Source organism: Diabrotica virgifera, chromosome 3, assembly GCF_917563875.1.
Source record: "Diabrotica virgifera virgifera chromosome 3, PGI_DIABVI_V3a".
NCBI classification, from domain to species: domain Eukaryota; kingdom Metazoa; phylum Arthropoda; class Insecta; order Coleoptera; family Chrysomelidae; genus Diabrotica; species Diabrotica virgifera.
The window spans coordinates 67,767,405-67,793,670 of NC_065445.1; the positions used below are offsets into that span (position 1 = coordinate 67,767,405).

A 26,266-nucleotide genomic window follows, 5' to 3' on the forward strand; every position below is an offset into this window, starting at 1 on the left:
GTTCTAATTTCTTCATAACTGTAAAATCGGTTACTCCCATTAATAGCTCTAATTTTAAATCCCAAAAACCGAAGGAATTTATTTTGAACTTTTTCAATTTTTTCTGCGTAAACATTATAGTAAGGTGAAGTATTTTTACTGGTCGATTGCCATTGTTATTTTTCTTACCCACTCGGATTATTTTTTTAACTTCAACGCTGGATGGGTTATCTACGATTTTAGTTATGAAACTCTTAACTTCCTGAACATCAGAGTTATGATTTGTTTCTGGAAAATTAAAAATCATGAGATTATTCGCTCGTTTTTGCCTCTCTTCTGTATTTCTGTAATCACTTCTTCGGCACTAAGATTTGACCTCTCTTCTTTTAGATTTTGAATTTCCACTTTCATTTGGCCAACTTCTGCCTTAAGTGCTTCAATCTGCCTCACAAGATTTGGCACATTTTTAAACGCAAGCCTACCGTCAGTACAGAAAAAGTATAAGATCTCTTCTGCAGGACCACTACACGTAACTCACTGGCACTGAGACTGGTGCATTCTTCAGGTTCACAAAAACCTCTTAAAATTCAGCAAAAACATGACATCTTTTCCATTCTCCATTTACTACTTTTCCACCAAATATTCTGCAAAGTATCTTTCTTTCCCAGGTTTCCAATCTATTCTCTATGGTTTTATTTTGCTGAAAGTTTTTTTTTTATATATTACCATACGAAAAGAGCCAGCCAGTTTTAACTTCTAGTTGGGTATAGACATACATATTTAATTTATTTTTAATTAAATTGGGAAATAGAATTATTTGGGAAAACAGAAGATTATTCAGTTTTTAAGGAATGGAAAATATCTTAAGTTTAATTTCAAATGTATTTAACAACTTTTTAATAATTCGACCCCGAAAATGGTTACAAAATAAATTTACTTTATTAAAGTATAAAAAGGCATATCAAATTTATTTGTATAATTATGATTCAGACTATGCTTTAAGTTTTTGACTTATCCATTCTAAATATTTAGCTACGTCTGTAAATATTACATAGTACTTTGGATCGCAGGTGTCTTGTTTAGCTACTGTATTGGAAACAATTCCTCGTAGTTGCCAGACATTTGATCCTGTTTTCGGGAAGGCAAGACCGCCTCCTGAGTCACCTGTGCATACGGAAGTACCTTAAATGTAAATATAGTTTGTCAGTATAGTCGGTTTGCTAAACTCAGACACAACTTGCTAGTGATTTTAGTAGGTAATTTTTTTGTTTTCGGCCAATTTTGCCAAAATTGGCAAAATTACTAACTATTTAGTAATTAACCATACAGAAGTAAAAACTTCTTTTGTATATTGGTATAAAAAGTTTTATTAAAAAACATAAAAGTCCTCCAAAAGGATTTGCAAAACGTTTTCAATCTGAATCAGATCATCCTCAGTGCCTAGAACGAAGTATTTCCACGTTAAAATGAATGCAAAAAGGTTAAAATTGTGACTAGGTTAAAGAAAAAAGTGGCAATACTTACGTTCTGCTTCGTAAAAGAAACTAGCAACTTTTTGAAAAAGGTTACATCGATATTAATGGTTTACATAATACTTAAATGATATTTGTAGCGACTCCAAGTCGATGTTACAAGATGAAATGTGCTATGAGTGCTCAAAGGGCAACATGGTTCCCTGCTCGTTAAGAACTTGTGGTTCTTGCCAGTTCAATGGACACAGACCAACAAAAGTGAAGGAGATGACAATCTAATTATCAGACCGAAGTGACATGACAAGATAGGTAGTCAATTTTTGGTTATCAATTTCAAATTATTATTGTTGTTTAAAAAATTTTTGGATTATATATTAGTAACTGTATAAAATTGAAACTTAAATTATAATAAATAGATTTTATTGTAAAAGTATATAAGGCAACTCTCTACTCTCTGTTACAGAAAGAACTGTTGTTAGTGTTAGGTAGATAAAATGCTAGTCAGTGACGTCATCGGTGATTAAATTTGAGAAAGAAGGCAAACAGTTTTATTTAGTTTGAAAGAAAAGGAAAATTAGTTCTATGTACACCACCTATATGATAGGTACCAAGATAAGGTGTATAATAATGTTGTAAAAATAGCTAGGTGATGTTGGTTGCCTATGTATATGTACAAATTGAAAATATTATAATTTAATTGGTTGTCTGAATTAGAGAACTAAGAACTAGAAAAGATAATGGAGCAAACAGACTGAAATGAAAGTAATGTATATTATTGTGAAGCTTCCCACATAGGCGAGAAGATTGTTTAGCAAAATCAAGTTGAGAACGAGTGATGGTGGTTGCCTGATATTATAAGTTGAAATTAAAATTGTTTAATTAAAATTACTGAAAAAATATTAGTTATTTAATGATAATTACCTAAAAGATGTTGTCAAATTTTTTTTTTTTTAAATTTTATAATTATGATTTAAAAGAATCCAGTCAAAGATGGAATAACCTGAATGATAATATCAGAAATGCAAAATGAATTATGTGTCAAAATGAATTATGTTATTATTAAACTGAATGGATGAAGTTAATGAGTTATAACATAAGAGGCAACCATAGGAATTAGTTAGGGTGTGAGTGTATATTGGAATGATATTTATATAATACAGGCTAAAAGTTGGGGTTATTGTCAATATGAGGCAAAGATCTTGATGGAATAATTCATTGGATGGGTTAACTGAAAATTTGAAATTTTATAGTCAGTAATGGAAAGCAGGTTGATATATTGTTGAGAGAAAAGTAGAGAGTAGTGTTGCCAAATGGAAAAAAAAAGGAGAACAACCAGATCAAGAAATGCATGGGGAACGGGAAACATCAGAGACAAGAGGTATGGCCATGTAACTATGTGGATTGGGAAAATGTATGAGAGAGGAATGGTAATGAAAGAAGACCAACCACAACAAAGTTTACCTTCTTCCATTACCATTCCTCTCTCATACATTTTCCCAATCCACATAGTTACATGGCCATACCTCTTGTCTCTGATGTTTCCGGTTCCCCATGCATTTCTTGATCTGGTTGTTCTCCCTTTTTTTTTCATTTGGCAACACTACTCTCTACTTTTCTCTCAACAATATATCAACCTGCTTTCCATTACTGACTATAAAATTTCAAATTTTCAGTTAACCCATCCAATGAATTATTCCATCAAGATCTTTGCCTCATATTGACAATAACCCCAACTTTTAGCCTGTATTATATAAATATCATTCCAATATACACTCACACCCTAACTAATTCCTATGGTTGCCTCTTATGTTATAACTCATTAACTTCATCCATTCAGTTTAATAATAACATAATTCATTTTGACACATAATTCATTTTGCATTTCTGATATTATCATTCAGGTTATTCCATCTTTGACTGGATTCTTTTAAATCATAATTATAAAATTAAAAAAAAAAAAAAATTTAAATTTTTTGACAACATCTTTTAGGTAATTATCATTAAATAACCAATATTTTTTCAGTAATTTTAATTAAACAATTTTAATTTCAACTTATAATATCAGGCAACCACCATCACTCGTTCTCAACTTGATTTTGCTAAACAATCTTCTCGCCTATGTGGGAAGCTTCACAATAATATACATTACTTTCATTTCAGTCTGTTTGCTCCATTATCTTTTCTAGTTCTTAGTTCTCTAATTCAGACAACCAATTAAATTATAATATTTTCAATTTGTACATATACATAGGCAACCAACATCACCTAGCTATTTTTACAACATTATTATACACCTTATCTTGGTACCTATCATATAGGTGGTGTACATAGAACTAATTTTCCTTTTCTTTCAAACTAAATAAAACTGTTTGCCTTCTTTCTCAAATTTAATCACCGATGACGTCACTGACTAGCATTTTATCTACCTAACACTAACAACAGTTCTTTCTGTAACAGAGAGTAGAGAGTTGCCTTATATACTTTTACAATAAAATCTATTTATTATAATTTAAATTTCAATTTTATACAGTTACTAATATATAATCCAAAAATTTTTTAAACAACAATAATAATTTGAAATTGATAACCAAAAATTGACTACCTATCTTGTCATGTCACTTCGGTCTGATAATTAGATTGTCATCTCCTTCACTTTTGTTGGTCTGTGTCCATTGAACTGGCAAGAACCACAAGTTCTTAACGAGCAGGGAACCATGTTGCCCTTTGAGCACTCCTAGCACATTTCATCTTGTAACATCGACTTGGAGTCGCTACAAATATCATTTAAGTATTATGTAAACCATTAATATCGATGTAACCTTTTTCAAAAAGTTGCTAGTTTCTTTTACGAAGCAGAACGTAAGTATTGCCACTTTTTTCTTTAAATTAGTCACAATTTTAACCTTTTTGCATTCATTTTAACGTGGAAATACTTCGTTCTAGGTACTGAGGATGATCTGATTCAGATTGAAAACGTTTTGCAAATCCTTTTGGAGGACTTTTATGTTTTTTAATAAAACTTTTTATACCAATATACAAAAGAAGTTTTTACTTCTGTATGGTTTTTTAACTATGGTATACAGCCAGCTACGGGGACTTTCCCATTGATTTTATTTAGTAATTATTAACTATTTACTAATTTTTTTTGCCAATTTTACGATTACTAATTTTGTTTGCCAATTTTACGAAATTGGCAAAATTACTTACTAAAATCTGTAGCCAATTATGTCTGATTTTAGCGAACCGACTATAACATAAGAAAAAAATCACATATACAGGGGGTTTCACTAGGAAACGGAAATACTTAAATGGTGAATAGAGGTCACTGAGGCGGTTCTAACGTTCTAGATATATGTACTACATTTATTGCCCCACTGGTCTAAATCCATAAATTTAGAACGCCCATGTATATTTTTTTGATATGTTGTACACATATGTCTCATTTAGAACCCAAACGGCTTAACTATTAATCACAAGAAAAATTCACATTGAAAAGAGTCACAAAAAACTAAGTTTATTGGTTTGCTTAAATTTTTTGAACAGTTTAATGACATTAAATTTGAAATTTCAGTTGAACCCGCTTATTAGAATACCTGTTAAAGGAATATCCCGGTTTAAGGAATATAAATTTGAGGTCCCGAAACCTTTATACTAGCAACCAATGATCGGTTATTAGAATATCCCGGTTATAGGAATACTTTTGCTTGGCACGAAGCAAAAGTATTCAATAAGCGGGTTCTCAGAGTTCTTAAAAAAAGCGACATAATTTCAAAATTAGTCATTAAGTTGTCTGCTCAAAAAATGGAAGCGAACCATTAAACTTAGCCTTTTGTTTTTTTTTTCAAATGTGCAGACGGATATTTTAAATTTGAATGTACAGGGTGTTGTGCCAAGGTCACAATAATTGCTTTATATTTTTTTGGTAATCCAGACCTGGATTTTTCTTGTGATTAGTAAGCATGCAAGGGCTGAAGGGACCCATGCTCATACTTATCACAAACACAGGATCACTACAGGAAGAACTAAAAACTAGATGCGATCTAGCAAAAATCGCCGGAAAGATGGCCAAAATATGGAAGGACTCTGAAATTTCACGAACCTTAAAAATTAGGTTGATCAACTGCTTAATCTTCCCAATACTGACATACGGATGCAAATCTCGGACCCTAAGACAAGCGGAAAGATATATGTTACTGAAATGTTCTGATCAACTATTTTCAATGGGACATAAACCACAATTTTACCAAAAAAATGATTTTATTAACGTTTCGACGCCCAAATCGGATGTCGTTGTCAAAATACAAAATAATACTAACTTAAACAAAAATGTTGCTTAGTAAAAAATTCTTCTAATAATTTATTTAATCTGACTCATTTATATCGGCAATTCAGACATGTATTAAGTCTTCTACTTTAAAATGATATTGCCAATATTGAGTTGCGTTGTTCTGTTGGAGAAGAATGTTAGAATTCCGTGGACCAACCACAGGACAAATAATTGAATTTTAAATGATCTAAAGGTCAGCAAGCAGCTTTCTAATAAAGTCCATCTCCAACAATTAAAATACTTTGGACATGTCATGAGAGCAGTCAAAGAAAACGTCTAACTGTTCAATTAATTCTAAGCTTACTTACTTTGTTAGACCTTTTATTACTACTTAATTAAAATCGAAATATTTGTCCTTTTATGTAATCGCATGCAGTAAAAGCCATATTAAAAGTCGTACATAATCGTATCTATCGAAAGTGCGAAACAATCATCGGAGACGATCAGTTTGAATTCAAAAGGCAGCATGGGAACGAGCCCTCTTCAGCTTACTAGTTCTCGTCCAAAAATTCTACGACTAACAGAAATATATACAGAGAGAGTCTGTAAAGTGGAATAAATTCAATATCTCAAATACTAATTTTTTTTTGGAAAATGCTCATACCCGTCGATTAGTATTTCAAATTGTCCTTTTTGACATTCAATAATAATGTATACAGGGTGTACCAATTTAGATATATGACGTCATCGTCGATTTTCTTAAATGGCAACACTGTCATTTTGATAGCTAATTTGATAGGGTTTGTAAAGTTATACATAACTGCAAAATATCAAATTTTTATTCTCTACCATTTACAAGATAATAGAAAATAACAAAGTTATATCTGTAATTTGGAATATATTCAATAATTAAAATACTAACTGTTTTTTTGAAAAATGCTCAGACCCTTCGATTAGTATATCAAATTGTCCTTTTTGACATATAATAATAATGTATACAGGGTGTCCCAATTTAGAGATATGACGTCATCGTTGATTTTCTTAAATGGCAACACTGTCATTTTGATAGCTATTTTGATAGGGTGTGTAAAGTTATACACAACTGCAAAATTTCAAATTTGTATTCTCTACCATTTAGATGATAATAAAAAATAACAAAGTTATGAAAAAGAAGTAATCAACTAATAATTGAATTTAATTATTTCAATAAATTAAGCAAAAACTCATAATGTTGCCCTCAATTATTGTCAAATTGTCAATGGGCAACGTTATGAGCATTTGCTTAATTGAAATAAATAAATTCAATTATTATTTGATTACTTCTTGTTCTTCATAACTTTGTTATTTTTTATTATCTTGTAAATGGTAGGGAATAAAATTTTGAAATTTTTCAGATGTGTATAACTTTACACACGCTATCAAAATAGCTATCAAAATGATAGTGTTGCCATTTAAGAAAATCAACGATGACGTCATATCTCTAAATTGGGACACCCTGTATACATTATTATTATATGTCAAAAATGACAATTTGATATACTAATCGACGGGTCTGAGCATTTTTCAAAAAAACAGTTAGTATTTTAATTATTGAATATATTCCAAATTACAGATATAACTTTGTTATTTTCTATTATCTTGTAAATGGTAGAGAATAAAAATTTGATATTTTGCAGTTATGTATAACTTTACAAACCCTATCAAATTAGCTATCAAAATGACAGTGTTGCCATTTAAGAAAATCGACGATGACGTCATATCTCTAAATTGGGACACCCTGTATACATTTTTATTGAATGTCAAAAAGGACAATTTGAAATACTAATCGACGGGTCTGAGCATTTTCCAAAAAAACAATTAGTATTTGAGATATTGAATTTATTCCACTTTACAGACTCTCTCTGTATTTATAATATGCTTTATAGACTTCGAAAAAGCATTTGGTAGAGTAAGACACGGCCTACTATTAGACCGTTTGCAAGAAGTCGCTTTAGATGGAAAAGACACCAAATTACTAAAAAACCTGTACTGGAGCCAGAGTTAGGATCGAAGGTTCCACCTCCGCAGAAGTAAAAATTAGGAGGGGAGTTAGACAAGGATGTATTTTGTGCCCTTGCTATTAAATCTTTACTCCGAGTTTCTATTTAAATATGCATTGGAGGATTCCAAGGATGGATTCAAGTTGAATGGCGTAAATATCAACAGCACCAGATACGCCGATGATACGGTGTTGATTGCGGATTCCGACTTTGGGTCTACAACGACTCATCGACAAGACCAACTCGACCTGTGAGCAATTTGGTATGAAAATAAAAAAACCAAAGTGATGTCGATCCGAAAAAACCAAAACGTACCTCAAACTTGCACAATAAATGGCACATTTTAGAACAGGTCAATAGATTTAAGAGGAAACAGTAGCGATCAACAGGTAGCGAAAACGCGTTCCAAGATTGCGGCTGTAATTTTGAATAATTTTTCGAGATAATTGGCACACGTATTCGTAATATAATAAAGAATGGCGGTACAGAGCCCAATTTGAAAAATATATTAATATGTGGAAATTACTCTGTAATTAAATACAATATTAAAAAAACGAGCCTGTACCGCCATTAAGAAGAACAAAAAAATACACTTTCTTTAAATAAACTTTTTTATCCGATGCCTAGATATTGTGTCATTTTGAAACTACTAATGAAATAAAACATTTTAGTAGTTCCAAAATGACACAAAATCTAGGCATCCGATAAAAAAGTTTATTTGAAGAAAGTGTATTTTTTTGTTCTTCTTAATGGCGCTACAGGCTCGTTTTTTTAATATTATATTTAATTACAGAGTAATTTCCACATATTAATATATTTTTCAAATTGGGCTCCGTACCGCCATTCTTTATTATATTACGAATACGTGTGCCAAATATCTCGAAAAATTATTCAAAATTACAGCCGCAATCTTGGAACGCGTTTTTGCTACCTGTTGATCGCTGCTGTATCACCTTAAGTACCTGGGATGTTGGATCGATAGCAGGGCCGTGCGGTACATCTGTTCAATATGATGCAAAGTCCTCGAAATGCCTCCCCTTAAACATTATTGAAACTTAACTTTTATTTTCATTAAATGAAACTACACAAAATGAACGAAAACTTACAAACCATACTTTAAATTAAATGAAATATGTATTAACATTACATTAAGTGGGTAGGCGTAGAATTTGCTTGCTATGCTTTTTAAATGCATTCATTTTTTTTTCGAATCCTGATAAAACTAATTAGTATTTTTGAAAAATTTAAATGCGGAATAACAGGTTACGTATTACCGAGGGTCGAAAGTCCCTGAAAATCTCTATGTTTATTTGATTTATTTTATGTCTCCCTATATTATTCTCTATATTTTATATTATATCTCTATGTTTATTTGAATAAGTTAAAGAGATGAAAAAAAAAAGAGAAAACTGAGTGTAATTTTTAATTTCAAATATCTTATTAAGAGGAAACAGTAGCGATCAACAGGTAGCCAAAACGCGTTCCAAGATTTCGGCTGTAATTTTGAATATTTTTTTGAGATATTTGGCACACGTATTCGTAATATAATAAAGAATGGCGGTACAGAGCCCAATTTGAAAAATATATTAATATGTGGAAATTACTCTGTAATTAAATACAATATTAAAAAAACGAGCCTGTACCGCCATTAAGAAGAACAAAAAAATACACTTTCTTCAAATAAATTTTTTATCCGATGCCTAGATTTTGTGTCATTTTGGAACTACTAAAATTTTTTATTTCATTAGTAGTTCCAAAATGACACAAAATCTAGGCATCGGATAAAAAAATTATTTGAAGAAAGTGTATTTTTTTGTTCTTCTTAATGGCGGTACAGGCTCGTTTTTTTAATATTGTATTTAATTACAGAGTAATTTCCACATATTAATATATTTTTAAAATTGGGCTCTGTACCGCCATTCTTTATTATATTACGAATACGTGTGCCAAATATCTCGAAAAAATATTCAAAGTTACAGCCGCAATCTTGGAACGCGTTTTGGCTACCTGTTGATCGCTACTGTATCACCTTAAAAAGAAACCTTTTGTTAATTCTAAGGGATTTTTGGCCCTCGATAATAATATAATTATTTAATACCCTTTAAAAGTTTTCAAAAATATTTATTAGTTTTGAATGCATTGGAAGCAGATTTTTGCGCCTATGCTCTTAAGTAACATTTATAAAAATTATAATTTTACTTTTCTGACTTTAATTTTGGCAAACTCGTCAATCAGATTTGTGTAGTCTAGCGGGGAAAGATAGGTGTAGCAGTTAGTGAGACCTCTATTGAAATAAGTGCTAAATTTTTTTTTGTCTTATGGAGCTTCGTAAATAGTTTTTAATAATTTTTAATTTTGAAATACTTCTTTCCCCACTAGCTATTGAGACGTGGAGTGTTAATAAAATTCTTAGTGATACAACTACATTTGGGTATAAAGAAATTAGGTCATTTTGGCACAAATAGTTGCCACTCCACAAAACCTCAAAAGGTTTCATGGAGTATGGTATCATTTGGGATATATCACGCAATTCTTCTAGAATATCATTTGCCTCTATATCAAATTCTTTTTCTTTTTCTACTAAAAGTATTGAATAAAGATTCATACAATATGTTTCTAATAGTGTTTTATCATCAACTATTTCCGTCAATTTAAAAATATCATATAAAAATTTAAAATTTTTATTATGAGTTTCTAGACGCGAAAATCGATTAGCCAAAGAAATAACGGCCAATTTATTTTAAATTTAGCTTCATCTGTTAATAGCTCGTCCACAGATTTTTCATAATCAAGTAAACGCTTTTTTCTGCTGGCTCGAATTTCATTTTTAGCTGGAAATTCGGAACTTATATCAAGATTTTCTGCAATTTCATTATATTTTCATTTAGTCATTAGCCATATTGTCTGTAACTTTTCATTTTTTTCTGACAACATTTTTACACAATCTGGCAATTTTTTTTTATTTTACTGATTATGCCGCCCCCCTTGTGATGCCGCCTGATGCGACTGCCTCGCCGCATCATAGCACGGCACGGCCCTGATCGATAGCAACCTAAATCCTGATCTAGAAATAAGATCGAGAATAGAACAGGCCAGAAAATCTTTCAAAAAAAAAATTAAAAAACTGCTTTGTGATTCTCGAATGAAACTCTAAACTGGACTGCGTTTATCAAAATGCTGGTCTGGTCGACTCCTCTCTATGCAGTTGAGACATGGACCTTTAAAACAACAACTGAAGAAGTACTGCATAAAATGGCCAAGGAATTGGAACTTTTCAACGCAGTGAAAGTTCGAAACACATCATACCTAGGTGGTGTAGGAAACAAAGGTTGAACTTCGTAAAAAGGACACAAGTCCGGTTTTATTTTTTTTTTCTAGTATATCAAGGGGTGCTTATTACGAGACTTACATTTTCTTAAACAAATTAGCCCCGGAACCCCCCTTTTCATCACTTTAAAGGGGGTAATTTGTGGTTTTTGCGAAACGTAGCCCTTCCTGTACGTTTTGCAAAAAATTTACTTGATAGTAAAATGAAGAGGACTATATTTCCTATTATTTTTCCCTAACTTTTCTGAAAATTAAGAATAAACCCTGTGGCAATTAATCACAAATAAGTGGCTGATTTTTTGGTATAGGTTTCATTTAAGGGCAATTGCAATTTTTTTAATTACAGGGTGATATATTAAAAAAACCCTTTTTATAATACCATCTGAACCGCCTGTGCTAGAGTAAAAAAACTTTCAGTGATTATCCACGTACTAGTGTTATTTACAAATTTCTATAATGCACCCCCATCTTTTCCGGAACCACCCAAAAAAAGGAGAATTAATAAAGAAAGTGATTTTATTGGAATCCTTCACACATCATGCCCTTTATTAGAATGCTTCATATATCATTTTGTAGAGGTTCTTATTACCCATGGATGGACACCAAAAGCGATTTTTTGATGCCACCCCTGTAGCCAAAAAAAATAAAGAGGGGGTTGAAAATTTTTTTTGAAGTTATACTTCTTTACGATCGAGAGTGAAATTTTATAAGGCCGGGCGCATGCGCACACAGACAGTGTGTAGTTCGTTGCTAATCTTTCAAAATATGTATGTATCAGCGCTGTCAGCGCAAATAAGTCATTAAAAGGATATATTAGTGTTTTTAGTAAATGTATTATTTATTATAATTTTTGTGTCTTTGGATTTGTCTTCCTCGGGAATAAGATATTTTATAATAATAGTAAGTATATTTTAAAGTATTTTTGTATACTTCACCTGTAAGTATGTATGAGAAATCTTGTAAGCTGTCAAATCAATGGGAGTTTATCTCGGTGGTAGCGCGTTCGACCGGAGATCGAGAGGTTCCAATCCGTGTGTTATCTAACTTTTTTTTTTATTTTTAGTATTGTTTTAATAAAAATTTTTGGAAAGTAGTAAGTAAAAATTAGTTTAATCTTTAAATACAAATAACCTGTTGAAAGTATATTTATTTCGTTGAAACCAAATAATAGAAGTATAACTTCTTACTTGCGTAAAAAGTGCACACACATTCTTTTTTTGCTTTTGGGCCCATATGGACATAATATGCTCCATCAATAGGGTTTTTTTATAAATATATATGATTATTGCAACATTCCTGCGGAAACTACCCCTATCCTTGAAAACAAACTGCAGAAACTACCCCTATCCCTTGGAGAGCATGTTTTTACAATTTTCTCATTACCTATGCATTTTTTTAAAACAAAACTTATACAGAATTAAAGACCACTATTTTCTCTATAAATAAGGTGCTATGCATTTTTTTCGTACAAGCAACCATTACGGCACAGTGGCGCCGTAAACCTCAGAAATGCTTTGGCGGGCTTCAGTTTTTGTTGTTTTTTTTTCGTCACCTATTCATTTTATTGATAACTTACTTATGGAAACTAAAAGAACACACTGTCTGCTACACATTATGACTTATGCATATTTTATTTTCTTTGCACCCTAAAGCCACAGTGGTGGCCCAAAATCAATTTTTGATTATTTTCTTTATTAATTCTTCTTTTTTTGGGGTGGTTCCGGGGAAAATATGGGACTGTATTATACAAATTTGTAAATAACACCAGTACATAGATAATCGCTGAAAGTTTTTTTACTCTAGCATAGGCGGTTCAGATGGTATAAAATGGGGATTTTTAAAATGTAACACCCTGTAATTAAAAACTTTGCAATTGCCCTTAAATGAAACCTATACCAAAAAAATCAGCCACTTATTTGTAATTAATTGCCGTAGGGTTTCTTCTTAATTTTCATTACAGTTAGGGAAAAATAATTTTTTTTTAAAAACATCTTTTTTAAAAATTTGTCAACTTTGGGGCGCCACCCCTGCTAAACGGTGAGTGATAGACATATGATGTCGCTAAATAAATAGTAGGAAATATAGTCCTCTTCATTTTACTATCAAGTAAATTTTTTGCAAAATGTACAGGGAGGGCTACGTTTTGCAAAAACCACAAATTACCCCCTTTAAAGGGACGAAAAGGGGGATTCCGGGGCGAAATTTTTTAAGAAAATCTTAGTGTCATAATAAGCACCCCTTGATATATATATATATATATATATATATATATATATATATATATATATGAAACTTAAAGCTAAAATCAATATCAACAAAAGAATTAATATTAAAATTAAACTCACCAGGCTTCCGGGTTGAACCGCGTCGTTGGTTTCTAGGCCGAGCTTTCGACGTCCTCTCTGACGTCATCTTCAGGGCTTCCGGGGTCTCAGTCTCCTGAGGCTCCAGACACTACACTCACTACTCACTACTTCACTACTCACTGCAATAGTGAAGTAGTGAGTAGTGAGTGTAGTGTCTGGAGCCTCAGGAGACTGAGACCCCGGAAGCCCTGAAGATGACGTCAGAGAGGACGTCGAAAGCTCGGCCTAGAAACCAACGACGCGGTTCAACCCGGAAGCCTGGTGAGTTTAATTTTAATATTAATTCTTTTGTTGATATTGATTTTAGCTTTAAGTTTCATTGTATTAACCGCGGAAACCTTTCCGAACATTATATATATATATATATATATATATATATATAGTTCAGCTCAACAGGCCTTAGGGGCCCAAGGCTTCAATTGTTTTCTTCCATTTCTTTCTGTCTTGTGCTAGGTTTTTCCAATCTTGTACCCTCAGCGACTTCAGATCTTCTTTTGCAGACTCCAACCATCTTCTTCGGGGGCGTCCTCTTTTTCTTTTTGTACCAGCCTCCGTGTTTATTAGTTGATTGGGAACTCTTCCTTCTTCCATTCTTGCTATATGCCCAAGCCATCTTAATCTTTGAATTTTGGCGAGTGTTGTTATTTTTGGTTGTCCATATATTTGCATTATTTCTTCATTCGTTCTTCTTCGCCAGATATTCCCCTCTTTTAAACCTCCATATATCCTTCTGAGGATCTTTCGTTCCCATCTATCTAATTTTACTTCCATATCTTTATTTAATGTCCAGGTCTCGCTAGCATAGAGTACCGTAGGTCGGATAACTGTTGTATATATTCGTTTTTTTGCTTTTCTGGATATTATCTTCGACCTCAGTATCTTATTTAGACTTCCAGCACTCTTACTACCTTTCGCCATTCTTTTTGCTATTTCTTGGTTCTCTTCGTTCCTATTTGTTAGTGTTACTCCCAAGTAATCGAATTGGCCGACGATTTCGAAGTTATATTCTTTACTTGGGCTTTGTATCTTAAAGGACTGTCCCAGATGATTTTCATTTCCCTTCATCACCATATATTTCGTTTTCTCTTCGTTTATTTCTAAACCATATTCCTTGGCTGTTCTTTCTAGTCTATTGAAGATTTCTCTTAATTCTGCAGGTCTCCTTGTTATTAAGGTAATATCATCTGCGTATGCTACACATTGATGCCTGTGATGATAAACTGTGCCTTTAGTATAGATATTGCATTCTCGTATAATCTTCTCTAAAATTAAATTGAAGAAATCTGTTGATAACGGGTCACCTTGTCGCAGGCCTCTATTGGTGATAAAGCTATCCGAAACCCGTCCTTCTATCATAACTTTACTTTTAGTGTCACTAAATATGCATTTAGTCAATCTTACTATTTTTGGTGGAAATTCAAAATATTCTAGCGTTTCATATACTTTACTTCTTTTTATGGTATCGTATGCCTGTTTAAAATCAATAAATAACATATTTAATGTTAGGTTGAATTCATATGAGCTAGATAAAATTTGTTTCATTGCAAAAATTTGGTCTATTACCGATCTTTGTGCTCTAAAACCCGCTTGATATTCACCTAGACAATTTTCCACTTTTGTTTTAATTTTATTTCTAATTAATATGGCCAGAATCTTATATACTGTATCTTGTAGAGCTATTCCCCTGTAATTTCTACAATCTGTAACGTCTCCTTTTTTATGTACAGGACATAGGATAGCTTCTTTCCACTGATTGGCTATATTTTCTTTGATCCACACTTCGCATATTAACTCGGTGATTTCTTCTTGAAGCCCTTCGCCACCATCTTTTAAAAACTCTGCAATGATCGCCTTGCCGACCTTAGTTCTTTGAAAGATGTTATTCAGTCTCTGCAAAATAAAATCGACATGCTTGAATCAAAACTCTCTGGTCAACATATTCTTGAGACAGAGTCGGTAAATACAGAGGCAGTTATTTCTGAAACAATGGATCGGATCCATCGGTCTAGTAACATCATTATAAGAAATGTTCCAGATTCTGACAACGATATTAATGCCGTTAACGCTATTTTGAATTCTATTAATACAGATCTTTCCGCAAATGCACCAACATCTGTCTTTAGATTAGGTAAACCAGACAGTAATCGTAAATTTCCACGTCCATTAAAAGTTATTTTTCCGAATGCACACGTCGCTAAAATTATTTTAAAAAACAAAAGGAAACTACTGAACACGCAATACAAAAACATAAAGATTGATGACGATAAAACTCCAATGCAAGAACAATACTTAAAAGACCTGCGTCTTAAATTAAATCAACGCATCGAGAATGGAGAAAAAAACGTCACAATCAAGTATCAGAAAGGTATTCCCTGTATAATTGATCTTTCACCAAAAAACTGAGTTCGAGCTTTCATCAATGGCGTATTATGTATACTAATCTTTGTTCTCTGCAAGCGAAATTTTTAGATACCATTACTTTTATGCAATGCGAAAAACCTTCACTGTTCTTAGTATCCGAATCTTGGTTGCACAAAAATATTTTGGACTCTATGGTAAATATACCTGGGTATAAAATTTTTAGAGCAGACCGCATAGGGAGAATAGGAGGCGGATGTTGCATATATGCAAAGGAATCTGACTTCTGCCAATTTAACATTGTTTGTGAAAACTTCTCTGATCACCATTATGAAGGGTTGACGCTTAATTTTTCTTCTAAAAAGTTAAAAATAAATTTTGCTATAGCTTGTATATATAGACCTGGTTACAGTTCCGTTCAAAGTGATCAAGAATTATACAGTCAATTGGAAACGCTCATAGCCAAACATAAAACCTTAATTGTTTTTGGTGATTTCAATCTAAGCAACATTTCTTGGCCGCTGATCAATCACCCTCATGATACTCAATCTCAGCTTTTTATTAATTTCTTAGAAAATTCTGGATTAGAACAAATAATCAATGAACCGACTCGTTTTCGTCTGAATCAACAACCTTCTCAGCCAGATCTTACTTTAACCTCTGATGTTAATCTTTTACCTAATATTTCGGTTACATCTCCAATTGGAAAGTCGGACCACGCAGTTATTTCAACTTCCATACAGATCCTCAAGTCGGAAATATTACAAAATAATATGCTAATGACATATAAAAGAATAAACTATCATCATGTAAACTTAGATGTATCTACTGCAGATTGGGCAGATATGTTGAATGGTAAGGATGTTAACAAACAGTGGGAAATTTTTGAAAATTTTCTGAATGAATCCATGCGCACGAACTCTCATTATGTGCAACGTAGATGTAATCCTAATAAGCCATGGATAAGTGCAGAAATATTTGAAATGATAAAATTTAAAAAGTCATTATGGAAAAAGTATTTACGAAGTAAAACGAATGCTGACTACCTCAATCATCGAACTTTTTCTAATAACTTAACATCAACTATTTTTAAATCTAAACAAAATTTTGAAAACCAACTGTCCTCAAATAAGAACAAAAAACCTCTTTATAAATATGTCAGAAATTCTATTTTATCTAAAGTTTCGTTACCTATTTTAAAAACCGAAACAGGCGAACCAACCTCAGTGAAAATGGAAGTTGCTACTATTTTTGCCAAAAAATTTCAAGAAGTGTTTACAATCGAGGAGGCTCTTCCGAATACTTTACGTGTTGTTTCTACAAGAAGTAACTACGATATTAGTGACATAGATTTTGATCCAGAGATTCTTAAACAAAAAATTTTGTGTTTAAAATCCTTTTCCGCTCCCGGATTAGACGGTTTCGCCGCAATTTTATTTAAGAAGTGTGCAAACTCGATTATCCATCCGTTAAGTTTTATAATGAAAACCTCATTTTTGTCACACACTTTACCTGATGGCTGGAAAATCTCTAGTGTTACTCCAATTTATAAAAAAGGTGACAAGTTAGATCCTGACAATTATAGACCAATTAGTCTAACATCCATTGCGGCTAAATTGATGGAATCAGTTATTCGCGAATCGGTTATGAACTTTCTCTTAAACAATAATAGAATTCCTATTTCCCAGCACGGTTTTGTACCTGGAAGATCGGTAGTTACTAATATGTTAACATGTGTTAATGACTGGTCTCTTTGTTTGGACAGTAATCAACCTGTTGATATTATATATTTAGACTTTGCTAAGGCTTTTGATCGAGTTCCTCATAAGAGACTACTATTTAAGCTTGAACATAACGGTATTAGAGGAAACTTACTTGAGTGGATTAAAGGATTTTTAATAAACCGTAAATTTTGTGTACGCGTTGGTGACTGTTATTCCTCAATGTTTAGTGTATACAGTGGCGTTCCGCAGGGTTCAGTGTTGGGGCCGATTTTGTTCCTAGTGTACGTTGCTGATCTGCCAATTCACCTTAAAAGTAACATGTCGCTTTTCGCTGATGACACAAAGTTATATGCAAATCCCTTTTCTGGTTACAATCAATTACAGACCGACCTTCAAGAGGTTGCTAAGTGGGTAGACGATTGGTGCTTGCAATTAAACACATCCAAGTGTGCAGTTCTACATTTAGGTAAAAACAATCCAAGGAATCGGTATGTACTTTCAAATGTTTCTCTAAAAACTGTTTCGCAGCAAAAAGATTTGGGTGTACTTGTGACGGAAACATTATCTTGGTCTGAACATATCCAGTCGGTATGCAATAAAGCTAGAACATCAGTTTACTTATTATCTAAGACTTTCTCTAAGATATCGCCAAAAAATTTTGTTGCTCTCTTTAGTGTATATGTAAGACCTATTTTAGAGTTTGCCGGACCCGTGTGGAATGTCGACTGGCAAAGGGATTCTGATCGACTTGAATCTGTGCAAAGATGGGCAACAAGAATTCCTTATGGCCGTCGTCGTCCTTCCTACGAAGAACGGTTAACCTACTTAAATTATCCTACATTTATGGACCGACGACTTCGTGGGGATTTAATAATTGCTTATAAAGCGTTACAGGGAAAGTTTGGGATAGATCTATCACATCTTTTCCCTTTGAGTAACGATCTTAGATTGCGGGGTCATCCATACAAATTAGCCAGACAACAGTTTCACAGTAAGTGTCGTGAGAACTCTATATCCAATAGAATATTTTATACCTGGAACTCACTTCCACACGACGTCGTCGGGGCTGTATCTGTAAATTGCTTCAAAAATAAATATGACTCTTTTAGTTCTGTACCACGGGAACAATAATTTTTAGTTTCTTAAATTAAATTAATTTATAAGTCGTATGTAGTCTTAAGTTTAGGTTTCTTTTTGCATAGTTCTTTTTAGTCAAATGGAGCTATATAGGTCCTAGACCTCGGCTCCTTTTTCTTCTTTAATAATAAAAAATAATAATAATACCGTTTTCTCCCGGTGCTTTGTTGTTTTTTAAGTTTTCTATGATATCTATAATTTCTTCCTTGGTAGGTACTTCTTCATTCACATTTGGGTCTCTTTCTTCTTCATGTGGTAGTTGCATTTGCTCTATTTCGTCTTGATCGTCTGTGCATAATATATTCTGGAAATAATTGGCCCATCTTCTTAATTTTTCATCTATTCCACCTATCAGATTTCCCTCTTCATCTTTATAATATCTTGATGCGGTTTTGTACTGGGTTCGGTCGCGTTTTATTTCTTGGTAGAAATTCCTGACTTGTTTATTTAAAAAATCTTCTTCAATTCGGTCTAATTTCTGCTCTAGATTTAACCGTTTCTTTCTTCTACAGATCTTCTTTGCTTCCCGTCTTTTTTCAGCATAGGCTTGTTTACTTTCTTCATTATTTCTCATTATGCTGTTTATTCTGGCTTTATTTCGGTCCCTAATTGCTTTCTTACAATCTTCATCGTACCAGTCTGTTTGTTTACTTTGTCTTTTTCTTAGTAATACTAAGTCGGCTGCCTCTTGAATGTTTCCCCTTAGCTGTACCCATCTGCTTTCTATATCATCTACTGTTGTCTGGCTTTCTATTTTCTCTTCAATTTTCTGCTTGAATTTTTTCTTAACCTCTTCATTCTGAAGTAGTGCACCGTTATATCTTTTCATTTTTGTGCAACTAGTCTTAGGGATTGTGGGAATTATTTGCTCCATTTTGACTTTGACCAAAAAGTGATCAGAATTTGCATCTGCACCTCTATAACTTCGGCTATCTTGTATGGCTCTTGCATGTTTGGCTTCTATTAGCAAATGATCTATTTGATTTACTGTTTGTCCATCTGGTGATACCCAGGTACCTTTATGGATTTCTTTGTGGTCGAAATAAGTGCTCATAATTCGCATATTGTGTTCGAAAGCAAATTCTATTACTCTTTTTCCATTCAGGTTACTCTCCCTGTGTTTACTTTTCCCCCCTGTTATTTGTTTGTATACGTCCTCTCTGCCAATCTTGGCATTGAAATCTCCTACAATTATTTTTGTGTCGTATGATGGTATTTGGTAGAGCAGATGCTCTAACTGTTCATAAAAGCTATCTTTAACATCTTCTGTATTTTCCGTTGGTGCATGTACATTTATAAGGGATATTTTTCTGTATTTTCCCCTCATTCTTATTTTGCATAATCTGCTTGTGACTGCCTCAAAATCTATCACCAGACTGGCAAATTTTTTCTTTATAAGGAATCCAACTCCAAATATACGTTCATTGTCTCTACTGTTGAAGAATACATAGCTTCCCACATCTATGCAGAAATTTTCTTTTTGTTTAGTTTCTTGTATAGCTGCAATATCTATCTCATATTTCTCCAATGTATCTGATAAATTTTTTAGTGCCCCTACTTCAAAAGTCCCTCTAACATTCCATTGTCCTATCATAATCCCTTGATATACCAGGAAAAAAAATAAAACCTGACTTGTGCCCATTTTGAGAGGGTCAACCTCTGTTTCCTACACTAAGGCCACATACTGAGAAATACTAAGTACCAATATGCTTAACTTACAGTGGAAGGAAAGATCGAGAGAAAAAGCGGACTGGGAAGGAAAAGACTATCGTGGCTCAGAAACATCCAACAATGGACAGGGCTACATTTTGAACAGCTGAAGACAAAGAAGAGTTTGAAATTATAGTAGCCAACCTCCATTGAGGAGAGGGCACTTTAAGAATAATTAAAATTATGAAGACACTCTTACCATTTCTATATCCAGCACAAAAATTGGTTGGGGCGGTAAACATTGAGTAAAATTCGGGATAAGCATAAATACAACTTAGGGTATCTACAACTGGCATGTGTGCTTGCATTAACAGATCCGTTGTTGGATTGTTTTTGTGATCTCTGCCCCATCCAACGGCTGTACCTAAAATATTTAAAATCATTAATAATATACTTATGTATATTTATAATTATTTTAGTCCAAGTAATGAAGCTTAAAATAGGACCAAACCTCGCAATTTTTACAGAATGGATCGATTTGCTTGAAAATTTAAAAAAATAGTGACTTATAATGAAAAGAATGTCAGTCCCTATTTTTGTCAGCGAAAAAGTGATGGAAAACAACCCCCTAATCACCACACTAATTAAAATTATTCATTGACCTTATTTGGTGTTCTTTATTTATGTATCATTAATAGGTTCTCGAAGTTTGACCGGCTTAGAATGTTTAAAAAATGGAGTTAAAAGCGAATAACTAATTTTTGTAGTTTGGTAAAAAATGCCCCTTTCTTCAGAAAAGAGAGATTATCATTAGAGATACGAAAAAATGTTTAAATATGAAATTGTAGCTTATTTAATTCCCAAGAACTTGGTTTGCAAAAATTTTTTCTAGGGCAAAGTTGAGTGAGCTATTATTGACAATTAAAACTTGTAATAACATGCAAAAACCACCTTTACCAACTATTTCAAAGTCACCTCTTTTTGTGACTGAGGATTTTTAAAGGATTTAATATTAATAGTCTTATAAATCTTGTAAAAACCTACAAAATTCTTTTTTACCAAACTTTCTAAGATAAAAAATAAAAAAGTTACAGTTAAAAAATCAATATATTTTTTTGAAAAAAAAGGAGAAATCCAATTGGGAGCATAATAATGTAAGGTAACGGTGATTTTAACCGTTGGCCTTATTCAGTAACGGCATATTCGATGGCCTCATACGCCAGTGCACGTGGGTTCGAGCCCTGCCAAAGACAAACCATTTTTATTTCCAATAATAGGTGTTTTCGTGGTGCACATCCTGAACGTGTTCAGAGGAAGAACGCTTGCGCATTAGAATTTTGGCTGTTCGCGGTGTTGAAAAATCCTCCTCTGAATAAAAAGTTCTCTGTTCGCGGAGCGCAACAACTTGTCCTGAACGTATTCGGAATGCGTTCAACAAGTTCTGGGATTAATGAGAGGATTTATTGTCCGCACATGTGCAGAAGATGATTTGACGAATTTATTTATTTTGTTTAGAGATTCGAGATTCTATTTCTAACATGTTTCTAACCTAACAAAATTTTAAATTGTTGTGTTATCATAAAATGTTTGTGAAAGGTAAGGTTTTTTTAATTGTATTATGTATTTCAGTTTCTTATTTTTAAAAACTTTTTAGATGATGAACCTCAGTTCAAGTGATGAAGATTTGGAAAAGATTGCAGGACTTTTAAATGTTCAAGAAATGCAAATTTTTTTGAGGAAACTGTGCAACAATTTAATAACCAACAATTTATATAGCATTTTAGATTACAATTTACAATATAAAACTCAAAATTATAATACTTGGTTATAAGTTAAAAATTTTATTAGCTTTAAACTTTTATATATCAGGTATATTAAATTAAATTATAATTACCTTCGTCGCACATTTTAAAATATGTATAATTATGTTATGTCGTAGGGTAGATACAGATAAAGAATTAAAATATATTGTTATTAGGCAATTGGCATAGGCCACCCAAAAATCATCCGGAAATTGTTCGTGCAGAAACAAATTCAGAATATATTCGGAGACACGCTTGCGCATATATTTGTATCCGGGTAAGTTCAGAATACGTTCAGGATTTGCACCGCGAAAAGACCTAATGACACGAGCCGTCTCACCGTGCCTCAGAGAGCACGTAAAGCCGTCGGTCCCCCTGGGCTAGTGTACATCGACACTAGTTACTTGAAACAGGGTTAAAGATGTAAATGGCGCCGGAACTATCCGAAAGGATCTCCCCGGCATAAATGCCATACGATATTATTATTATTATTATATATGCATTATTAATACATTCTAGAAGTTTGACAGGCTTAGAATTAGAATGATTAGTTTTTAAATAAATGGTGTTAACAGCGAATAACGAATTTTTGTAGTTTTGTAAAAAATGCCATTTTCTTCAGAATAGAAAGATTAGCATCAGAAATACGAAAAAATGTTTAAATATGAAATTGTAAGTTCTTTAATTCCCAAGAACTTGGTTGAAAAAAATGTTTACTACTGCCAAAATTGAGTGAAACGTAAATGAGTATATCGAAAAACTTTAATTTTTTCGATATAAAACTAACACTTTCGATAGCGAATAAATCGAAAACTATTAATTTTATCAAAAAAATGTATGGAACATTTTTTGCTTAGAATGAAGGTTTTTATCAATTTTTGAGGTCAAAATATATGTATAATAAAAAATTTCCACCCTAGAGATGGGGTGGCAACCACCCCCCATGGTAAAAGCAGCTTTCAGCATCATATATATTTTGATCCTTGGACTATCCACTACTTATTCTCAAATTTTCAAGCAAATCGATCCATTCTGTAAAAATTGCGAGGTGAAAAGCTTCGGTTCCTGGACTATTTAGCTAATTTACCTGTGTGATTGACGATGTTAGTAAGATCAGTATCCTCTTCCCATAAACATATAGGTCTCACCCACTTAGTATATTGACTTGGTTTATCTAGTTTTATTATAGATATATCGTTGAAAAAATTTGACCTATTGAATGATTCGTGTACAATAATTTTGGTGGCTGCAAAGGTTTGTTCATTTTGACCATCTACCCATAACCCGTGTTTGCCTATAATAAAACAGTATTAAGAACTTAGGGTTTTTATGAACTTAATGCTCTAATGTTCTTAGAACTTAATATTTATAGTATTATACACTCCCCGGCACAAAATACCGCCACTAAAAATTTTTGATAAGTTTGGCAATTTATAACTTTATTATTATTTGTACTCCGATTTTCAAGATTCTTGCAGTTTGTGGGTACCTACATGTATTGACATCGTTTGATATTATTCCGCTAACAAAAAAAATTGATTAGATGACATTCTACGGGGGTGAATGGAAGCGTTGTATTTTCTCCTAACTTTATGATATTCATGTTTATGAGTCAATCAGTGTTTTTATTTACAAAAAATTGTACAGCTCTTACAAGAAAATAGATATTCGGGTAATTGGGACGTAAGGACGTAAGACGAAAGGACTATGAAACAAAATCAGCTCTTCAGTTTTTCCACAGAATTGTTTAAATTTAGGAGAAAATACAACGATTCTATTCACCCCGTATAATGCCATCTAAGCAAAAATTGTTTATTACCAGAATAATAACAAACGATGTCAATAAAGGTGCCTACAAACTGATGTAAGAATCTTAAAATCGGAATACAGATAAAAAAGTTAAATACATTGTCAAACGCAATCAAAAATATTATGTTCTCTAATTTTAGCCTGAACACCATTGTATTTTCCGCTCATAAGAGCTGACACGTTGTCGTAGGACTCTCCCCTGAAATGTTTCAAATCGATAACATGTTTTTGCAAGAATGTCATTAGAGAATTAAATACGTTTTTTACGTTCGGAGCTTTGTGGGGGCCCCCGGAATGTGGGGGCAGCTGCCCCCTTAAATCCGGCCATGCAAAGACGCTAACGATAGTAATGAAGTACAAAGAAATGACCTACAAACCATTCACCAAGAAGAAACAGAGAATGACATCACCCAAGAAGAAGTACACGAAGCAATCAAATAATCAAAAAATAGAAAATCACCAGGTCCGGACAATATACCAAATGAATTAATAAATACGGGGGTACAAAAATAATAGAAGAGATAACAGCATTATTCCAAAAAATTGTAAACAACATGACAGTACCAGAGGAATGGAGAGAGTGTACCAATCAATACACATCTATAAGAAAGCGTAAAAATAGATCCTACAAACTACTCAGGAATTACACTATTCAGTTCTACATTAAAACTATTGACAAACATTCTATCCTAAAAAATATTCAAGAGAGTCGCCCAAACAGATCTATAATAAAAAGACTAAGTTTTCAGTCTAATGGCACATAAAATAATACCAAAAATACTACCTACTCTACATCCCACCAGATTGAAAACAATGGGAACCTTCTCTGGTTACACCTCTGAGACTTCTAAAATTGGCAAGCCATAGACGCTACCTTCATCATGCGACAATTAGTTGAGAAATCAATAGAATTCGACAAGCCCATGTTCACATGCTTTGTAGATCTGAAACAGGCATTCAACAGAGTACGATTGAAGGACGTGCTCACTATCCTAGGAAAGAAAAACATAGGTAAGTCAGAAATATAGAAACATAATCAAAGAGCTCAATAGATCCAACAAAACAAGAATAAGAAATACACACGGGCTCACGGAAGAAATAAAAATCAATGTCGGCATTAGACAAGGGGACAGCCTCAGTCCATGCCTATTTAATTTAATAATGGATGAAGTTATAGCTAGTGTTAACAAAATGAATCAGGGATACAAAATGGGTAACCGAACCATGAGAATATTTTGCTACGCATATGTTGCTACGCATATGCAACGAAGTTATAGCTAGTGTTAACAAAATGAATCAGGGATACAAAATGGGTAACCGAACCATGAGAATATTTTGCTACGCATATGATGCAATCTTAATAGCCGAAAACGAAGATGACTTACCACGCCTACTACAAAAATGTGTAACCGTAGAAAAGTATAACCTGACACGATCAACAGAGAAAACCCAATCGATGCTAATATCCAAGAACCCAATTAGATGTAAATTAGTAGTGGACGACCATATAATCGAACAGGTAATGGATTGTAGATACTTGGGTGTGGAAATATCTAGCGACAGGCATCTGTGGCAAGAAATAAAACAGTAGGCAACGAAAGCAGCGAGAATATCTGGTTTCCTGAGGGATATACTCGGAATAAATATAAATATGAGCACCGAAAGCAAAGTCTGCATTTATAAGACATGTGTTAGACCCATACTGACATACGCAGCTGAGACAAGGGCCGAGACAACAAAGACCAAACAAATAATGAGAACAACAGAGATGAAAACCCTAAGATCCATAAGAGGTATCACACTCAGAGATAGAATACGAAACGAAGAAACATTGAGAGATCTAGTCGTTCAAGACGTAGTAAGATGGACAAGAGCACGACGACGCATATGGAGACCACGTAGATCGGATAAACCCTGAACGTATGGCGAAATGGGCGAAGACACAGAAGCCCAACACCAAGCGACCCATAGGAAGACCCAAAAAATGATGGTACGAAAGCTGGAGCTCTGGATCACAGCAGAGACTGCAAAACAAGAAACAGGACATAGTCCTATTAAAAGAAGAACAAGAAGAAGAAGAAAAACTATTTTTTTGACAATGTAGAAAAACAAATAAAATTAATTTAAATGTAGGAGATGTGCAAAAGTCACTCAACATCCCAGTCGTGACTGATCTAATCGCAAGTGTTATTTGTCTTCTTAAGTCTGTTAAGTGGAGGAGTTTAGCTTTGTATTATTCTTTAAGTGCCAGCTCCGCAATGAAGGTTGGCAATCATCATGGCTATTTTGACCTTCGAGGCAGCTGCTCTGCACAGCTGCCTTGAGCTGCAACGAAA

At 33.2% G+C, this 26,266-nt stretch overlaps 1 protein-coding gene across 1 annotated transcript in view; it reads right to left on the reverse strand.

The window, feature by feature from the left end:
* Positions 1-842: 842 nt before the first annotated feature.
* The window catches only part of LOC126881891 (chymotrypsin-C-like), a 61,585-nt gene continuing 36,161 nt past the window's right edge, over positions 843-26,266 (reverse strand). Inside the window, exons 6-8 of the mRNA XM_050646541.1 lie at positions 23,209-23,415; positions 20,579-20,743; positions 843-1,161 (exon numbers count right to left, since the gene is read on the reverse strand). Coding sequence (XP_050502498.1) covers positions 971-1,161; positions 20,579-20,743; positions 23,209-23,415 — 563 coding nt within the window. The 3' untranslated portion in view covers positions 843-970. The remainder of the gene's footprint in view (positions 1,162-20,578; positions 20,744-23,208; positions 23,416-26,266) is intronic.